This window comes from Eublepharis macularius, chromosome 2 (assembly GCF_028583425.1).
Source record: "Eublepharis macularius isolate TG4126 chromosome 2, MPM_Emac_v1.0, whole genome shotgun sequence".
NCBI lineage: Eukaryota > Metazoa > Chordata > Lepidosauria > Squamata > Eublepharidae > Eublepharis > Eublepharis macularius.
The window spans coordinates 235,653,620-235,674,423 of record NC_072791.1 but is presented as its reverse complement, the minus strand read 5'-3'; the positions used below and the strand labels follow the sequence as shown (position 1 = coordinate 235,674,423).

Genomic DNA, 20,804 nt, shown 5'->3' with positions numbered 1-20,804 from the left:
CCTTCCAGGAGAGCTGATGGCACGGCACTCCTAACGTGGCTGCTGCTTTCTCGGGCTAACTAGAAATGTATGTTCCATGAGGAATGAAATCATACGTTTGGAAAGGCTGGGAAGGAGATCTTTTTTAGTCCCATGAGCGAAAGCTGGCTGGACGGAAACATCCACGTGTGGACAGGCTTACATAAAAGCCCCCAGAATGTTGGGATCAGGTTGCTCTGCTGTTCCTTCGATCCTGGAGGGCCCAGTCACTGCCAGCCCCAGGCACAGGGAAGTCCGTTGCGCCCAGCACACCTTCATGTCACTCTGTGCCAAAAGATCCCACTGCGTGGCAGTGGCCTGTGCCACAAACGGCTCCACTCAGTTTCCCCTAGTAGATTTCCCAAGTTTCACCAGCCCACACCTCCACCCTTCTCTTACCTTGTGTATGGTGGGCAGGGGAAGGGGGAAGGGGGCCCCATCTGGAATGCTGATATTCATGTTTGCACTGACATTTTATTGGTTTTATCTATTGTACCTTATTTATGATTGTAACCCGCCCTGAGCCTGCTTGCAGGGAGGGAGGGCTAAAAATCTAATCAGTCAATCAGATGGCCACCCAGACAAGCTCACGTTGCTAGCAATTCAACAGGTCCAATTGGAGGGTGGGCCTGCTGGAGGAGATCGAAGCGCTTCGGAAAGGGGGCCTGCCTCTTGCTTACCCTCGGTGCCTCTGAGCCTGTGCTCCAGAAAACAGGCTTCCTCTTGGACCTTCTCCTCAGTGCTCTGCGTTGGTCTCATCCCCAAATCATGCAGCGCAGTGACAGCAAATTGGCGGAGCTGCTTCCAAGTTTCTCCATGGCTGAAGCCAATTCCTGAGGGACCAAATGGAACAAAGTAAACCCAGCAGCAGCAGCCGCGGCGGCCTCCGAATCATGGAACTCTCCCCCCCCCCTGCTGCACAGGAACAAAAGGGTCCTCGGGTGGGCCCTCTCACCAGTGACCCCTCTGACCCTGATGTCAGGACCTCAGGTCTGCGTAGACACAGGCAAGACTTGGGGCAATATCAGGAACAGAAAGGAGACAATCCCTGAAGTCAGAAGCTCAGTTTTAATGGCTTAAGAGAAGGCACGTAAAAGCAAGAAAGCAGGCCAGCTTCAAATTCCCTGCAATAAACGTTCCCTTGTGCGAGAGACAATTCTAGCTGTCCCCCCCCCGCTCAGCCCAAGGGCAACCTGGCAAAGCTCACCTGTGTGTTGGCTGTGTAAGCAGTGCCTCCAGGGAGAAGGGGGGATTTGAGCAGAAGAGCAGGTTGAAGAGGGATAGGGGGACACAGGGAGGCAGGTGCAGGTGGCTCTGGCTGTAGCTTTTAAAAAATTCCTGCAAACGAGGCTTTGGCGAAAGGTAGGCTATGGACATTTTAATAAGTTGCACTGCAGCAGTGGGGGTGTTTAGGGTGAGGGGGCATCGATATTGGGGAAATAGAGCTGCCAGAAATGGTAGACCACTCCCTTCCCCATCAAACTGGCAGCCTCACATGGCCGGTTTGGACCCCGCCCCTCACCTGCGGACTTAAGAGTCCCCTTCATGGCTCTTCTGAGAGTGCCCTCCTGGACAAGCTAGCCAACGGGGATCTCCATGTGGCCTTTCCCTCAGCAAGAGGACAGTTTTCTCCCCCCACCCTGTGTGTCAGATCCCCCTCAGAAATCAAGAAGGGGGCAGGGAGGGTCTCGGGTGGCCACTGCCAAGCCTGTAAGTTTTTTCAAGAAGGAAAGGTCCTCATTTTCCAAGATACAAAACATACCATTCAACATTTTGCAAATTGCAATACAAAGGGGGTGATTTATGCTATAGAATTCCCTTGCAAATTACTATACGTGGGATGTACACTTAGACCAATTAAGGTACGTGTTTTGGAACATATATCATGTATTAGAAATAACATCCAAGAGGCACCCCTGACCCAACATTACAGGGAAATGGGACATTTGGAGAATGACCTTAAGGTATCTGTATTGGAGATCTGTTACAGGCGGGACCGTGATTTACTGCAAAACCGACTTTTACAAAATCAAAAAGAGTCCAGTAGCACCTTTAAGACTAACCAATTTTATTGTAGCATAAGCTTTCGAGAATCAAGTTCTCTTCATCAGATGCATGATCCGAACTTTTACAAAGGGAGGCATACTGGATATTCAGGCTTAATTCTGTTAAACCAAAAGGTCTTAATAGTGAATTATTATTAAACAGCTATTTATGAGGTCTGGAACATTATGTCGGGACAGAAGTAGTGCATTTCAGAAGTACACTGGATCTTTAAGAAGAATAGGGCTGTTGGATACTTAAGGAAATTGCTCTGTTAATGAAGCTCACGTGTTAAGAACAACGCCGCCTTTACCGGGACGGATGAATGATTTGTTTCCCTTAGAGTCTATTATTGATGGTGTGGTATGTTTAGCATTATGGGGGATGGTTTGAAAGTAGCAGTATAAATACGGGACGAAGGTGATTAGATTTATGCTTAGATTCGTGTTTTGTATAGAATAGAAGCTCCTGAAGAAGCAGGCGCGAAATCTGCTCGCAGCCGGCCTCAGATTGAGCTGAGCAGCACAGAGAGGAAACCTCCACGGAAACCAAACAAAACACCAATCAGTTAATAAACTTTGAAAGTTCTTAAAGTGCCAGTGCAATATGCAGTGCAAACTTTTAACAAGAAAAGTATCAAATTCATTCAAATTACATTCATGTACAGTAGCATAAACATTCAGATAAACTCTACAGTAGTAGTTGTAAACATTCAGATAAACTCTACAGTAGTAGTTATAGCAGCATAGACAGAAAGTGTCCAGAAGTATGCACAGACTACAGAGGTAAACCCCTCCTAATGACGATGTTCTTGCTGTCCTTTATTCCATATTCTTCCAACAGGGATATATAAGAAGCTAAGACCTTTATCCTCCACGCTCAATCTGGGGCCGGCTGCAAATCACAGATTTCGTGCCCACTTCATCAGGAGCGTGATTTCTATCGTGAAAAAGATTATATCAATCACTCCCCTCAATATATCAACCTAACCCAATTCTCACTGTTCCCAATTCATTTCCATACTCACATATCCCATCCATTATTCTTTTTTTTTTTTTTTTTTTTTTTTTGAAAAATTTTTTATTGGGTTAGAACATTTTTATTTTTACATTACAATCAATTTTCCCCTAATTTTTCGTTTCTAACCCCCTCCCTTTCCCCCCCTTTTGTTGACTTCCAACAGTTTTCCCACCCTCTGTCCCTTTTCCCTTACTTCTATTAAATTCCTCTGTCTAAAACAGATATACATTCTCCATTATATTAAGCAGTGCATCATTAACTCCTTTAATTATTATACACCCAAACTATACGTCTTTAGATAAACAATTTATCCCATTTTCCAGTTTTGAATAATTCTATATAAACCTATATATCATAAACCATAAAAATTTCCCACATTTAAATCAAACAATTTGATTTGTTCTCTATATATTACTCATTTCAACTTTTTATGGTAATTCTATATAACTCCTCAGATACTCAATCAATTTAACTCTTCTATACATTCAGTTTGGTGCATATAAATCTTGTCAAAGAAAGAAAATATTGTTAGTTAGTCAATCCTCATGTTTAAACCTTATCATTAATTATTCTCTATCAGTTGACCTATACATATCTATATATATCTCAATCAATTAATCTAACTGCTTATAAATTCACATTTCTCTTCCTCCCCCGGTAAAGTCACCCCTCTCTTTTATACTTTTATTATATTTCAGTAGTTCTCAAACTGCCACAGTTTTCCTCCCACCTCCCATTTCTTCTCCAGGTATTGTTTCAGCTTCTCCCAGTCTGTGTTGAACTGCCCTGAGTCCAGATCTCTCAGTTTTCTTGTCATCTTGTCCATTTCAGCCATATACAGCAATTTGTAGATCCAATCTTCAATAGTTGGTACTTCTTGTACTTTCCATTTCTGCGCATACAAAAGTCTAGCTGCTGCAGTCATATAAAAAATCAACGTCCTATGATGGGCTGGAATTCCCTCCATTCCCAAGTTTAGCAGCAGGAGTTCTGGGTTCTTATTTATTTGAAACTGTAAAATTTCACTCATTTCTCTTATTATTTCCCCCCAGAACTGCCTAGCTACCTCACACGACCACCACATATGATAGAGGGAGCCCTCATGTTTCTTACATTTCCAGCATTTATTAGAAGTATTCAAATTCCCTAGCGCAATCTTCTTTGGTGTCATGTACCAACGATAGATCATTTTGAAAATGTTCTCTTTAATATTAATACATGTCGTTGTCTTCATTGTAGTTTTCCACAAGTATTCCCATGCCTCCATTGTTATTTCTTTATTGAAATTTATAGCCCATTTCACCATCTGTGTTTTAACTATCTCATCCTCAGTATACCATTTCAGCAATACTTGGTATACCTTGGATATTCTTTTCTTGTCTTCTTTAAGAAGGGTCTGCTCTAGTTCCGAGTTCTCTGTTCGTATGCCCCCTTTTGCAAAGTCTGAGTTGTATAAGTCTCTAATCTGTCTATACTGAAACCAATCATAGTTAGGTGATAGTTCCTCTTGCGTCTTTATTCTAAGTTTAGATACTTCAATCTTAGTTATTTCTTTATACGTTAAACATTGTTGTTCATTATCCACAGCTCTCGGATCTATCACCTCATATGGAACCACCCACAAGGGGGTTCCTTCTTGTAAGTAAGTTCTATACTTCTTCCAGATTGTAAATAGACTTCTCCTTACATAATGATGCAGGAACATCGAGTTGACCTTTACTTTGTCATGCCATAGGTATGCGTGCCATCCAAAAATTTTTTTATATCCCTCTAGGGCTAATAGTTTCTTATTCTTTAATGTCATCCACTCTTTTAGCCAAACTAGGCAGATTGCATCATGGTAAAGTCTCAGATTGGGCAGTTGCATTCCGCCTCTCTCCTTTGCATCTTGTAAAACTTTTACTTTCACTCGAGGCTTCTTGCCTGCCCAAACAAAATCTGATATTTTCCTCTGCCATTTTTCAAATTGTTTAGAGTCTCTGATGATTGGTATTGTCTGTAACAAAAACATTACTCTTGGTAACACATTCATCTTAACTGCTGCAATCCTGCCCAACCATGACAGGTTCAATCTATTCCATTTGATCAAGTCTCTCTCTATCTGAGTCCATAATTTTTCATAATTATTCTTGAACAAATCTATATTTTTTGCAGTCAGCTCAACTCCCAAGTATTTCACCTTACTAGTTACTTCACAATCCGTTGTTTCCATTAACAATTGTTGTTTCTGCTTAGTCATGTTTTTGCATAATATCTTTGACTTCTTTTTGTTAATGAAGAAACCTGCCAAATCTCCAAACTCCTTGATCTTGCCTATCACTTTTGGCATGTTCTCCAGTGGGTCTTCTACAATTAACATTATGTCGTCTGCAAATGCTCTGACCTTATATGAGTAGTCCTTTATTTTTATTCCTCGTATTTCCTCATCTTGTCGAATTTGTATCATCAGAATCTCCAATACTAAAATGAACAACAATGGAGATAACGGGCAACCTTGTCTTGTTCCTTTACTAATCGTCAATTTTTTGGTCAATTCATCATTCACTACAATTGCTGCAGTCTGGTCTCTATAGATTTCCTTGATTGCTCTGACGAATCTTTCTCCCAGTTGTAGCTTTTCCATAGTGGCAAACATAAAATCCCAGTTTAAATTGTCAAACGCTTTTTCAGCGTCTACAAAGAAGAAACCAACCTCTTTGTCACAACGCTTGTCGTAGTATTCAATAGCATTGATCACTGTCCTTAAGTTGTCTCTTATTTGTCTGTCTGGCAAAAAGCCTGCTTGTTCCTCCTCTATGACTTCCGAGAGCCACCCCTTCAATCTCTCCGCCAATATCTTCGCAAAAATTTTATAGTCATTATTGAGTAGTGATATAGGCCTATAATTTTTCACGCTAGTCAGATCTTGGCCCTCTTTTGGGATCAATGATATATTCGCTTCGCTCCAAGTGTCTGGAATTCTTTGATCCCTAAAAACTCCGTTCATCACCTCTTTTAGGAATGGTGCCAGTTCATTGGCCATTGTCTTATAAAATTTAGCCGTAAGTCCATCTGGCCCTGGCGCCTTTCCTAGATTTGCGGATTGTATTGCCATATTTATTTCCTCATCAGTTACTTCACTGTTCAACTTATTTCTCCAAGCTTCCGAGATCTCTGGAAGTTTGGTTTTCTCCAAATATGATGCTATTGATTCTTTGTTTACTTCTTTTTTATTATACAGCTTAGCGTAAAATTTATAAAAGGCTCTGCTAATGGTAGTCTGCTCCAAATACGTTTTGTTTTCTTCACAAATTTTATTTATTATTTTCTTTTCCCTTTTCTTCTTTAATTGCCATGCCAAATATTTCCCAGGTTTATTAGCACCCTCAAAAGCTTTTTGATTCAGTCTTTTAAGGTTCCACTCCAATTCTTTGTTACTCATTGCTGTTAACTGTTCTTGAAGAATTTTGATTTCCTGATGTATTTTCTTTTTCCCTGGTCTCTTTTTTAACTGTACTTCTTTGGCCTTTATTTTCTCCTCAATCTCTTGTCTTTTCTCCTCTTTCTTTTTCCTTGCTCTACCATTTAAGTCCATTAGTATGCCCCTTACAACCGCCTTGTACGCGTCCCAAACTTTACTGGTTGGTACTTCTTTATTCACGTTGTATTGTATAAAAAACTTAGTCTCTCTTCTCAGTGTTTCCATATTCTCACTTTCCTGTAACAGGTCCTCATTTATTCTCCAGGCTTTCCTTTTTCTCCTTTTTCCAAATTTCCACATAATTGGGTTGTGATCTGAGCCTACCATCGGCATTATTTCTACCTCCTTAGTCCATAGCGCTAAGTCCTTTGAGGCCCAGATCATATCAATTCTTGATAATGTAAGATGCCTTGCAGAATAAAAAGTAAACTGTTTGGTTTTAGGATATTCTCTCCTCCATACGTCTTCGAGAGTCTCTTGTTGAATCAACTCAAAAAAAAGCTTTGGCAATAGTCCTCTTTTCTTTTGTGCTTTTGTAGTCTTTTTGTCTAATTCCAAATCTGTCACTCCATTGAAATCTCCAGCAAGAATTATCTGGTCATATACAAGATCGTCTAGGTGCTTCCTTAAGTCCTCAAAGAAGCTTTCCTTTGCACCGTTAGGTGCATAAAGTCCGACTACCAACACTCTCTTTAAGTTCCAATTACATTCCACTGCTACAAATCTAGCTTCCACATCTCTCATAACAAATTTTGGCTGCAGCTCCTCTTTTATATACAACACCACTCCTCTTTTTTTCTTGTTGGAAGCCGCTACAAATTCTTTGCCCAATTTTCCAGATTTTAAATATTTTACATCCTGTTTTCTAATGTGGGTCTCCTGCAAACAAACAATATCACATTTTTGTTTTAGTAGCCAATGAAAAATATTTTTTCTCTTATTCGGTGAGTTTAGTCCATTTATATTCCAAGATAATACTTTACACTCCATATTCATGGTTTTGTTGGTAAGTCTTTTTCATTGTCCTTGATAAATCTCTCCATCTCCCGCTCAGATCTGATACGTTTTTTTGCCCCTCCAAACTCAAAGGACACTCCTTCCGGTAACTCCCATCTGTATCTGATATTCATGTCCTTCAAAGTCTGAATTAGCACTCTATATTTTTTCCTGTCCAATAACACTGATCTGGGCAGTTCCTTCATTATAATAATCGTCTTGCCATCAATCTCCAATGGATCTTGAAATTGTTTGGTCACAATCCTCTCTTTCATATTTCTAGTTGTAAACTGCACAATCACATCCCTTGGTAGTTTCCTCTGGGTTGCAATTCTCGAGTTCACACGATACGCCACATCTAGGATAGCCACAATTTCCTCCTCCTCCTTCCCCAGGTAATCAGCCAACACCTCAGTCATCTGTTCTTGCGCTGACTTCCCTTCCACTTCTGGCAGACCACGAAAACGAAGCTGCTTCTCCATGTGTTTAGTTTCTGCAACTGACATCCTCCCCTTCACCAGCCTCATCTCTGTTTGTTGCGTGTCTATTAAATTCTCCATCGCGTCTTCTACTGTTTTAACTCTCTGCTGCGTTCCTTGTAATTCACTGCTAATCGTTTCCACACCTTTTTTCACTTCTGACAGCTCCGACTTTACTGTCTGTGTAACTTCCTTGACCTCTTTAATAAGCTCCAATTTCGTGTCCTTAAGTTCTTTCATCATGTCTATAAGTTTTTTGTCCAAGTTTTCTATTGCCGATTGCCACTCTTTTTTCGACATCGTGGGGCTTGCTTTAGCTCGCTCCCACGAATCTGCTCTCTTCCTCAGCTCCGTGGCGTATAATTAAACGTTTTCCTTTTTTTTAAATGTCCCAATCTTTGCCAAAATTAATTTTTTATATCCAAAATGTCGGGCGTCTTTTCTCTATGGTTTCTCTATGTTATTATAATCCAAGATGGCCTACTTCCTCTTCCGCTGAAGCCACGACCCTTCCACTTTCAAAGATGGCGATTCCCCACTTCCTGTCCTTTGGCAAGGGCCGCTTCCCTCCAGCCACTCTATTGTTGTTACGCACTTCCTGTCTCCCGTCTTCCCACAGCAGGTCTCGCGATGGTGTCTTTTTCCCACAGCTCCAAAACCACAGGTATTCAAAACAATAGTCCGATTTTTGTAATAACTTCTTTAAACTTAGTCTCTTTTAAAATACAACTCCTGCCGAGTCTTCACCTCCTTTTCGCTAGTCTGTTGTAGTTTAAAAGTCTACTTTCTTTCCTCTCTGTTTTTGTCAATCTGTCCCGTTTCAAGAGATAGCGATCTTTACCTTCTCTCCAGCTTTCTCGGGTTGTAATCGCTGTTTCGATCTTAAATTCTCCTCTCGACTTCCCTCCCCGATCGAAGCTTGGGTATGTAGGTCTTATGCCAGCCGAATTGGCCCCAAAATTGCCGCAGAGATTATAGCCGACCCGTCGCAAGGTGGGACCTCAAGGATCGGGGGGGAGACTCCTTGTGTAGAGCCCCCCCTCGTCCGAGATCTAACTCACCCTAGGGTCTTGAGCGTTCTTTGCCTGCTCCCCGCCTGAGAGCAGTCGGCCGCGGGTTATTTTCACCCCTCCGGCCGGTTAAAACGGCAATCCGGTCAGCTCCACAAATGGAGCTGCGTTAGACCTCCATGAATCCCAAACCGGAACATCCCATCCATTATTCTTATTCACAATCAAGATTACTAATTAGTCAACCTGGAGTCTGGCTGCTGCCTGTTCTTTAACGCGTGCATAGTCCCCTCATTAGACCTTTTTATCTCTACTCCTTGATTGGAGACTCACAACTTAAAGGTACAGGCTTACAAAATACAAGTCAACTATGATGTGCAACTTACAGGTAACAGTTCAGTAACAGCTCATTATTCAAGCCCTTTGGTTTCACACAGTCAAATTTGAATATCCAGTAAGCCTCCCGTTGGAGAAGCCACGATTGTATTCCCTCTCGTTCGCCCTTGGCAGCCACTTCTAAAATTACAATCTTAAGGCTATTAGCTTGGTGCTTTTGCTCCTTAAAGTGCTGAGTCAGTGGTGCTTCTATGACATTGTTCCGAACACGTGCCATGTGCTCCAGTATCCTGACCTTGACGGGTCTGAGCGTGCAGCCGATGTAAAACAAGTTGCAGGGGCATTCCAGAGCATAAACCACTCCTTTACTCTGGCAATTGGCAAAATGGCCAAAACTATGCTTAAATCCCCTGATGGAGATCTCTTTACCCTCCACAAACAGATCACAAATCTGGCAGTGCCCGCATTTGAAATTCCCCTTAGGGAGGCGGCATAAGTTGGTCTCACTGCAAACATCAGCCCTAACTAATACATCCTTAAGATTCTTAGTTTTACGGAAGCCTACCCTTGGTTTCAATTCACAGCCTTTGATGCTCTCTATAATATTCCAATGGTGAGAGATGATCTTCCTTATCTGGTTAGCCCTGGGAGTGAAGTCCAAAGCCCAGACTATCCTATCTTCCTGTGTTTTTCTTTCTGATTCAAACAGGGATCCTCTCTCTCTCACTTTTGCTCTCTGCCAAGCATGCTCCACCACTTTCTCTGGGTAATTCCTCCTCAAAAACTGCCTACAGAGGGATCTGCCATCTCTGTCAAAATCCACTGCACAGGACGAATTCCGTTTGATCCTGAGCAGCTGCCCAAAGGGGATGTTCTCCCTTAGATGCCGGGGGTGAAAGGATTGGAAATCCAAATATGAATTTTTATCTGTCTCCTTACTGTAGGTCTTAATTTTAACCAAATGGTCCCCACTCCTGTATGTAACCACATCCAAATAGTTAATTTGTTGTTCATTATGTTGCCACGTGAACTTGACATTAGGATCCTGACTATTCAGCCACTCACAAAATTCTTCCACTCCCTCCATATTCCTATAGATGAAAAAGGTCATCTATGAAACGGAAATATTGGACAATATGTTCTCTATATGGGTTTGAAGGATGTAGTATAAAGTGATTCTCCCAGCTGCCCATGAATAAGTTGGCTATACTGGGTGCCACAGAGCTGCCCATCGCTACCCCTCTCAATTGAAAATAGAAATCTTTCTCAAAGCGGAAATAGTTTTTCTCAAGTACCAAGTCCAGCAATTGTAACAGAAAAGCCCTAGAATGCCCATGGCCCTGCTCCCTAATCAGCGCATCCTCCACCACCATTCTAGCTGATTCATGCGGGATGATTGTGTACAAGGAGCACACATCCATGGTGAGGAATCCAGCCCCTTCTTCTAGATGCGTGCCTTCTATACGTTTAATGAAATCTCTAGTGTCCTGCAGAAGGGGACGTATATTAAGCACTGCTGGACGAAGTACAGAGTCAATCAATATTGCCAATGGCTCCAAAATGGATCCACAACCTGAAATAATTGGCCGACCAGGGGGAGGGTCCACTTTTTTGTGTATTTTGGGTAGAATGTAAAATAAAGGAGTCCGGGGATTCTTAATCCACAGAGATTTAAAAAGCATCTCATCTATTTCTCCCGACTCCCGTGCTTCATTAAGGACCACCTTAATGATGTTTCTAATGTGGTCTGTTGGATCTGATGGTATTTTCACATAGCTGGATGCATCTGCCAGTTGTCTCCTAGCTTCTCCTAGATACACTTCCCTATCCAAAACAACCACTCCTCCCCCTTTGTCGGCTTGTTTAATGACAATGGTATTATCCTCTTTCAATGTCCTAATTGCTCTGAACTCCGCCCCAGTGAGATTCTTCCAAGATCGTAAAGGTTCTTTCTCTAGTCTAGCCACATCTCTCATTACCATAAATTCAAATGTATCAATTCTGTGGTCAGATACCGGGGGCATGAAAGTAGATTTCTGTATAAGTCATTTGGGCACAGTGAGCTCCGAGTCGGACCTGTCATTTCCTACTTTGCTAAAAAACGCCTTTAGTTTGATTTGGCGAATCAGTTTAAACAGATCCAAACGCGTTTGGAAGGGATAGTAAATAGGTGTAGGAACATATCCCAGACCCTTATTAAGGACAGATTCTTCTGCAGGGGAGAGCGGGCGTCCTGATAAATTGATAACTAAATTATTTATCTCGGTTTGTGGAAACCTCTCCTCTTGCCTTTGCCCAAAAAAGGCTGCCTGCTGTTGGAATATATAGTTCTACTCCGGAGATGACGTCCACTAGGACCCTCATCTCCTGAACTATCAGAGAGTCCCGATGTCTCTAAGTCCGAAAAGGATCTAATTGGTTCTGCCCAGGTCACCCTGCGTTGAGTATCTTTGTTAGTATTCGAGTTGTCCCACCAATAATATACTCTATTGTTGGCATAATCAAGGGTGTCCCTCTTATATTTCTTGATTTTAATTTCCCTGGTACGGGCTTCAAACGCTTTGACTTCCTGTTCTATTTCCTTAAGTCGTGCCTCAAATTCTGAGGAAGGTAAAGGCGTCTGGATCGCCTCCGTCATCTTCTCTATATCTTTGGTAAGCTCTGCGCACTCCTTCTTACTCCTTCTAACTATAAGGAACATCAAATCCAAGCTGCACTTATTTAGAATAGCTGCCCAGTCTGATTTAAAACCTTCATCAAACCCAAACATGCCTGGGGGCTTTTGGATCCTCAAGCCTCGTGGTATTCGTAAAACCTGTAAATAATCAAACAGGGTGGCCGCATGCATTTCATCTATAGGAATATGGAGGGAGTGGAAGAATTTTGTGAGTGGCTGAATAGTCAGGATCCTAATGTCAAGTTCACGTGGCAACATAATGAACAACAAATTAACTATTTGGATGTGGTTACATACAGGAGTGGGGACCATTTGGTTAAAATTAAGACCTACAGTAAGGAGACAGATAAAAATTCATATTTGGATTTCCAATCCTTTTACCCCCGGCGTCTAAGGGAGAACATCCCCTTTGGGCAGCTGCTCAGGATCAAACGGAATTCGTCCTGTGCAGTGGATTTTGACAGAGATGGCAGATCCCTCTGTAGGCAGTTTTTGAGGAGGAATTACCCAGAGAAAGTGGTGGAGCATGCTTGGCAGAGAGCAAAAGTGAGAGAGAGAGGATCCCTGTTTGAATCAGAAAGAAAAACACAGGAAGATAGGATAGTCTGGGCTTTGGACTTTACTCCCAGGGCTAACCAGATAAGGAAGATCATCTCCCACCATTGGAATATTATAGAGAGCATCAAAGGCTGTGAATTGAAACCAAGGGTAGGCTTCCGTAAAACTAAGAATCTTAAGGATGTATTAGTTAGGGCTGATGTTTGCAGTGAGACCAACTTATGCCGCCTCCCTAAGGGGAATTTCAAATGCGGGCACTGCCAGATTTGTGATCTGTTTGTGGAGGGTAAAGAGATCTCCATCAGGGGATTTAAGCATAGTTTTGGCCATTTTGCCAATTGCCAGAGTAAAGGAGTGGTTTATGCTCTGGAATGCCCCTGCAACTTGTTTTACATCGGCTGCACGCTCAGACCCGTCAAGGTCAGGATACTGGAGCACATGGCACGTATTCGGAACAATGTCATAGAAGCACCACTGACTCAGCACTTTAAGGAGCAAAAGCACCAAGCTAATAGCCTTAAGATTGTAATTTTAGAAGTGGCTGCCAAGGGCGAACGAGAGGGAATACAATCGTGGCTTCTCCAACGGGAGGCTTACTGGATATTCAAATTTGACTGTGTGAAACCAAAGGGCTTGAATAATGAGCTGTTACTGAACTGTTACCTGTAAGTTGCACATCATAGTTGACTTGTATTTTGTAAGCCTGTACCTTTAAGTTGTGAGTCTCCAATCAAGGAGTAGAGATAAAAAGGTCTAATGAGGGGACTATGCACGCGTTAAAGAACAGGCAGCAGCCAGACTCCAGGTTGACTAATTAGTAATCTTGATTGTGAATAAGAATAATGGATGGGATATGTGAGTATGGAAATGAATTGGGAACAGTGAGAATTGGGTTAGGTTGATATATTGAGGGGAGTGATTGATATAATCTTTTTCACGATAGAAATCACGCTCCTGATGAAGTGGGCACGAAATCTGTGATTTGCAGCCGGCCCCAGATTGAGCGTGGAGGATAAAGGTCTTAGCTTCTTATATATCCCTGTTGGAAGAATATGGAATAAAGGACAGCAAGAACATCGTCATTAGGAGGGGTTTACCTCTGTAGTCTGTGCATACTTCTGGACACTTTCTGTCTATGCTGCTATAACTACTACTGTAGAGTTTATCTGAATGTTTACAACTACTACTGTAGAGTTTATCTGAATGTTTATGCTACTGTACATGAATGTAATTTGAATGAATTTGATACTTTTCTTGTTAAAAGTTTGCACTGCATATTGCACTGGCACTTTAAGAACTTTCAAAGTTTATTAACTGATTGGTGTTTTGTTTGGTTTCTGTGGGGGTTTCCCCTCTGTGCTGCTCAGCTTTCATTACGGAAACGGCCATTCTCTTTAAGGCCTCAGATTGAGAGCATTCCATCGGAGTACGTCTTATTATTACAACCTTACCTCAAGGGAGAAATCTATTTTGGCATCACATACTCCATGGAAGTTACACCTTTCCACCATGAGAAGAAATTGTGAATATTTTTTGTAAAGGAACGCAAAGAAAGAACAAGAGAAGCATTTGGACTTTAAGGAGTTTGGAGGGAATTGTCGTCCTGTAAATGGTTTTGAAGGGAATTGTATTAAGAGATGTATTTTGTATAAATATGTTGATATAGTTATGAGCACTTTGCACTTTGAATATTTTGTAAAATATTTGGAATTGTTTATCAATATATAAAATCAGTGTTTGGTATCCTGTGGGCAGAGAGAATTGTGCCTGTTGTGCAGTTTCTGAGCGACTTTTGGATCTTGCTGGACTTTGCTACTTCAATGGAGATGCTCCTCCATTGTTTACAACTTCTTCGTCCCGGTACGCAAGGGCTGGAATCGAACCCCCAGGGAGCCTGACGGCGTCAACCACCCCACCAGAGCCAGCCGATGGCCCTGCCTGTTCCTGCCTTTTCTATTTTTCTGACATCTGCCTGATGGAGGGTTCTGGCGAAGACCGCACAAGACTTTGTGTCCTTTTAATGGGCCATCATAAAAAGGATTGCGTGGATCTTGCTTCTTGCTCTGGATTATGTGTGGGCCACTGCAGCTGTTTGCAACCTCCCCTCCCCACCGGCCTCCTCAAGGGGTGACCCTGAGCAGAGGGTGGAGAGGAGGATCCTCTGGGAGCTGCCCCCATGGAACAGATCGGAGGAGCTGCCAGCAGAAGTGGGGCTGGAGGCGGGGCAGGGGCTTTCGCGCTTCTGTGTCCTGCTCTGGTTCTCCCCTAGGAGACAGTCCTTCACAGGCGCCTTTCTTCCTAGCGACTGGTCACACAAAAAGAGCCTCCCACCTGTTCCGTTGGCTGTTTTGTCAATGATGGGAGAGCTCCCTCTTCCCCCAAATTCGTCCCCTTGAGTCAGCAGCGCTTCCTTCACCACCTCATGCCCGTACAGCACCACTGCCCGTTTGGATCCAAGGTGGATTGTAAACACCGGGCCGTATTTCTGGCTCAACTGCAGAGGAAGCAACGGAAGACGGGGCGAGTCAGGCCGCAGGAGCTTGAAACGTGCCACGGAGACACATTCAGGGGCTTGTCTGCAGTCCTTCACCCCAGCTCCACGAGTCCTCAGCCAGCCAGGGCCTGGCACAAGTGCCCTCCCTGCCAGAGTGGCGATCCCAGATCCCGGGCGAAGCCTCAAGGCCTCTGCTGCCTCCCCTCCTGACCCAGCCCAACGGCCAGACCCTGGCTATTGACTTACCTTCTCTACGGAGCTGGGGAAATTCTTTGTATCCAGCTGCAGAAGATTCCCAAGGAAGGGCAGAGGGGAGGGGCCCGGGGGCAGCCTGCTGTTTCCAGACGCCTTTCTCCAGGCCAAAAGGAAAAAAAGGCAGGTGGCACAAAGCAGGAGGGAAATGCTGGAAGCCCCCCAAGGCTCCATTCCCTCCAGGAGGTGCAGCCACTCTGGATTCCGGACCAGACCGCATGCCTGTATCTCAGCCGTTGCGATCATCGGCCAGGGTGGGGCTACGGTCAAGCCAATAGCCGGTCTTCAACCAGCAAAGCCTCTGGGTGCTTCTCTGCTCATAGCAGCCAACCCCTTTCGTTCGTTCGCTGCTGGCATTACCTGTGCAGCCCCTTCCCACGAGGAATCCCCTCCCCCCTCCCCCGCTCTAGCTCTTGATCTGCCCTCCCCCATGTTACAGGTGGGAATAAGGACACTTTTCTTCATCTCACTCCGCTTGTCTTCCACCAGTGCTCACTACCCGAATGCCTCCCCCACCCAAACGTTGCTGCACGTGGTGGAAGGGGTTTCCCTGGCTGTGCCATTTGTTAGGACTGCCACTCTTTGGCATGGCACATTAGTAAAGGTGACCCTTATCCTTTCCTTCTTAAAAAAAATGGAAACAGCACCCTGAGCTGCTGTCCCTTTGTAGATGCATTTAGATTCAGGAGAGACAAAAGGGTGTACAGTGGCTACAAGCCATGAGGACTGAAAGGAAGCCTCCCTGCTGCTAATGCCAGGAATCCTTTGAACAGCAGCGCTTCGAAGAGGCCTCCAGGTCCCGCCTATGAGTCTCCCAGGGCAGCTGGCTGGCAACCTACTCGAAACAAGGTCTTGGACAAGCCACCCTCTGATCCAGCATGCTTACACCTTAGAGTCACGATGCAGCCGGACCTTCAGCCCCATGCTGGGACGTAGCACTTCTGCAGGAGGAGGTGTGTGTGGGGGCGGCGGTCCTTCTTGCATCCTGGCAGAACGTAAAAACTGAGGAGCGTCTGTGCGTGTCACTATGTGGCCAGTGTGGTGTAGTGGTTAGAGACTCAGACTAGGATTTGAGAGGCACAGGTTCGAATCTCCACTCTGCTGTGGAAGCCTGCTGGATGATCTTGGGCCAGTCACACACTCTCAGCCTACTTACCTCACAGGGTTGTTGTGGGGATAAAGTGGAGGGGAGTAGAACAACGTAAGCTGTTTTAGGTTCCCCTCTGGGAAGATAAAGTGGGGTATATACGTCATCTGTCCAGGGTGATCTGTATCCGCTGTAAGGCACTCGGGGGATCCTGGGCCCCTCTTCCGACACACGCGCTTTCATTCTCAGCTCTCGGGCTGGAGCCTAGGAAGCTCTTCCGCTGAGAGTGCAGCCTTCATCCCATGAAAGGCCTCTCCCTCAGGCCGAAGATCTGCAGGCACGCTCCGCCCGAGGCGTCACCTTTTTACACCCCTTTCCGTGAAGGATCTCGGAGCAACATAACAGAGTTCCGGCCTCCTGTACGGAGTACGTGGGCACATAAACCACTCTCATTCTGTATGTGTGCGCCAATCCCCACCACCACCCTTACACAATCACAAGACATACTACAAACAGCTGTTGTCTACAGGGAGTGTTTGCTATCTGCATGCACATTGCCCAACCATGTGCAGAAGACGTCTCCTGTTACAACTGGCAAGAACTAGCACAAGAGGTCAAGGGGCCAAAGAGAAACTGCCAAAGGACAATGAAACAGTATTAGTATCAACAGAGCCACCGTCTGTTTTCTGTAGTCGTTTTGGAAAGGGGCAGTGCCAGTGGCGGCGGCGGCGGCAGCAGGGGGTCCCCAATAAGAAGGACTCCACACACCACGCAAAACTACCAGTGTCAGGTTGTGCCAGGACAGCTCTTACAAAGGAAAACAGATGAAGAAGAGGGTTAAAGGTATCTAAAGTGTATGGAAAAGCTAGAAAACTTTAGTGTTGCGGCCTCTTGAGGTGCCCTTTTGACACCAGGGACCAGATTCTAGTTTTAGGCATGGAAATCAGAGGGGGGGGTTGTGCAAGGCTGCCGAGCAGCTCTCAAGCCACTTCGCTTCAGGAGTAGTTCTTTATTGAGAAGCTGCCAGTATTCTACACCCTTGCGCCATGTTTGCCAGGCGTGACGGTTCCATGCAAACATCAGAAAGATACAGGCTCAAAAGCGCGGGTCACTCCCAAGAGCCCCCTCCCTCCCCCCCCACAGTCAGACATCACCTAGTGGTCAAGTGGGAATGTGCCCAGGCAGGAAAGCAGCAGGAAGGCTGGGTGGGGGGGGTGTTCGAGGCCGGGCCAGTGTCCCTCCCAGGCTACGGAGAAAAGTGCAATGGAGAATGCAGATAACAGCGAGAGCAAACGTTCCCTTGCCTGCTTTCCCACCATTGCGGGTCCGAGATGCAAGGCTAACGGCTTTGGCCATCCAAGCAAAATAGACCTTTAGCATTTAGTCATATCATGAAGCACAGCTGTCACAACTGCAGTCGGGACTGAGCCTGGGCATGACAGGTGACGCCAGGCACCTGACAAATAGACACCACCACCACCACCACCCCGCCGCCAGCATTACAGGAATACCATACTGTGTTTGCAACATTTATTGGCTACCTTTGCTCCATCACAATTTCGATATAATTATCACCTAACCCAGACAACATGCACGTAAGCAACCAGTTTTTCAAGCAGAGGCCATCACTCAGTCCCTGGACGGGGCTTCTTTGCTCTGGCCTGTGACCTGTCCCCAGGCAGTGACCGGCTTAGTGCAGAAATGTAAACAACTCTGGGGAAAGTGGGCTGAGAATGCGGCACTGCTACAGGAACAGGCAGGGAACCTAGGCTTCGAATGGCCTGCAGTCCAGTGACAGACCCCCAATTTGATCTGCTGCCATGAGACCCCAACCCTAATGCCCCCTGAATACCACTCCCCCCAGGCTGTTTCTTAAAAGTCAGAACTGCCAGGGGCAGCCACTGCATCAACCCTAGGGGTGTCCTGGAAGCAGGGAAAGGGGGTTGCTGGTCTCCCACTCGTTCTCTCTGCTGTGTGCACAGCCAGCCCCCTTTCTGTACAGAGTGACGGAGAAGTCATAAACGTGACGACAGCCTGACAGGGTGGGGGGAATCAAGTACCAGGTGCTGTTTATTTATGGAGCTTATTTATAGCTCGTCTTTCACAGTGAGGCTCAAGGTGGATTATAGAGTACAGAGAGAAAAAATTGTAACTGTACAGTACAATGAGTGAATAATGCAATAGGACTAGGACTCCAAAACTGAATGTGATCATACAGGAGAGATAGTGAGTGTGCTGTTAGCCACAGCTTAGAAGCTTGTATTAGCTCTAATAGAAATATGTGTTGCCTCTTTAAGACTTTGAATGATGGGAATTGTAGTTTACACTGCCACCAACAAGACGAGGGATATTTGAATCCTTAATGACCTTGTTCCTGTTTTTAGTGTAATGTTTTACAACCGCTCTTCCTCCCTTTGTCTGTACTGATATTCTCCCATGAGGAAAGGGAAAAGATGACTGCTTTTAACGCGCATCTTAAATAAACTACTGCTATAACACAGGAAGCATCCGTCTCTTGGCTGAACTGTAACTTGGTTCTGGGTCATTTGGAATGGAATCCCTTGGGCCAGCAGGTAGCTAAAGAGGAGTGGTAACCTGGAACTCCAGGATAGTGAATTTATTGCAATTAGCCATTGGCTGCAGCAAATAAAATATATGGTTGATATATACTCCATAAACTCCAAGGACTACAAAGTACAAGTACAGCAATATCCTAAGACCATAAGATGTAGAAATATTTATCCAGATTCCCCTCGTTACCACAGATGCTCTTATCTTTCTTGCTGCAACTGCAAATAGAGAGACTTTATGAGACACTTCCGCATCTATATCAGATAGCAATGTAGAAATTCTCAACCTCTGAGTATTGCTGTATCTCAAATGGCTGCCAGGAAATTGACTCTAAGGGTACAGTACAGTGGACAGGCAAAGATATAGGGGGGCAGATCCTCTATTTCTCTAGCGCTGCATATGCAAACATGCTGCGTGTCAGATAGGCTGTCAGCATATCTGCCATGCTTCATATGTATTTTGAATGTATGTGTTCCTTCAGTGCCTCTGTGTGCAGGCAGAGTAGAGCCAAAGTTGTGTAGGCCTGTTGCTAACTGCTTATCTTCCAGGCAAGGTGTTTTGGTTACAAGTTCCTGCCAGAGCCTGAGAAGATGACCTTGGAGTTACTACAGAGACTGAACTGACCTTTAACCACAGGTGGGTGCAGTCAATGGAATCAAACACAGCAGCCAAATCAATAAATGCAGCATGCAATGTCTTCATAGGTCCGTACACCCCTGCGTAGGCCAGTTGAAAGAGTGTCTGGCAGTTTTCGATATTCCTTTTCTAAATCCTGCCTGGCGGGGGGATAAGATTTGCTTCTCAGCAACCCACTGTTTTGGCTGCAGCATCCAGTAAAGTTATTGACCAATAATTTTGTGGGATTGCTTTGTCTCCTTTTTTGTGTATAGAGACTATAATACTTCCATCCAAGAGGTACTGATCCCGCGTTATTGATTTGTGTGAATAGTCTAGCCAGAACTGGGGACTGTCAGACTGTGGCTAGATAAGGCACTCTCTGCAAGGTTCCCTTTAGAAGCAAGAATAAGTCCAGTGTCTGGCAAAGGAAGCTTTATTGCAGAAAAGGTCCATTATAGTCCACTGTCCTGAATAGGAGACTCAGGATGGTACATGATCATTGTTACCAATGAAGAGCAAGCATAGGACACAGAGTAACAATACCCATCTGGATCAGCCTCCCCCCACAGTTCTCAAAACAACATCTCTCAGTCCTGGGAAGCTGCTCTCCTTCAAGGCCAATGCTTGGTGGAACGGTGTTAGACAAAACAGTCTCCTCCGGTGGGAATGCTGCCTGGGAACTGGTGCACCTGGGAAGAAAGCACTTAAACACTAGAAGCATTAGAAAATGGAGTCAGTACAGTTTAGATATACACTGCCCCCCTTAAAACAGATCCCCCCCTGGCTTATATGGGTAGCGAGTATGAAAAGCTTTGGTTAATCTAGGAGCATGAACATGTGCAGAGTCCACCCATTCATCGTAACCAGAATCAAAGTCCTTCCATCTAATGAGGTAAAAAAGCTGATTTCGCTTGAGTTTAGAGTCCAAAATTTGTTGCACCTCATAGTGTATTTGGTCGTCAATTAAAGTTGGAATGGGTGGAGCTTTGATGTGCCATTTGTTGTCGGTGGGGGCTCTCTTTAAAAGGCTGACATGGAACGTATCATGCACATGGCGCAGGTTCTTGGGCAAAGTTACAGCAACAGTCACTTTATTTATTATCTTGCGCACAGGAAAAGGTCCCAGGAATTTCAGAGCGAGTTTGCGGCTTGTCTGAGCTAGTTTCAGGTTTTTTGTGGAAATAT

At 44.6% G+C, this 20,804-nt stretch overlaps 1 protein-coding gene across 1 annotated transcript in view; it reads right to left on the bottom strand.

Moving 5' to 3' along the window:
* Positions 1-15,517, bottom strand: part of LOC129324160 (cytochrome P450 2H2-like) — a 31,597-nt gene extending 16,080 nt beyond the window's left edge. The window contains exons 1-3 of the mRNA XM_054971203.1: positions 15,338-15,517; positions 14,929-15,091; positions 699-851 (exon numbers count right to left, since the gene is read on the bottom strand). Of these exons, the coding sequence (XP_054827178.1) occupies positions 699-851; positions 14,929-15,091; positions 15,338-15,517 (496 nt within the window). The remainder of the gene's footprint in view (positions 1-698; positions 852-14,928; positions 15,092-15,337) is intronic.
* Positions 15,518-20,804: the final 5,287 nt, after the last annotated feature.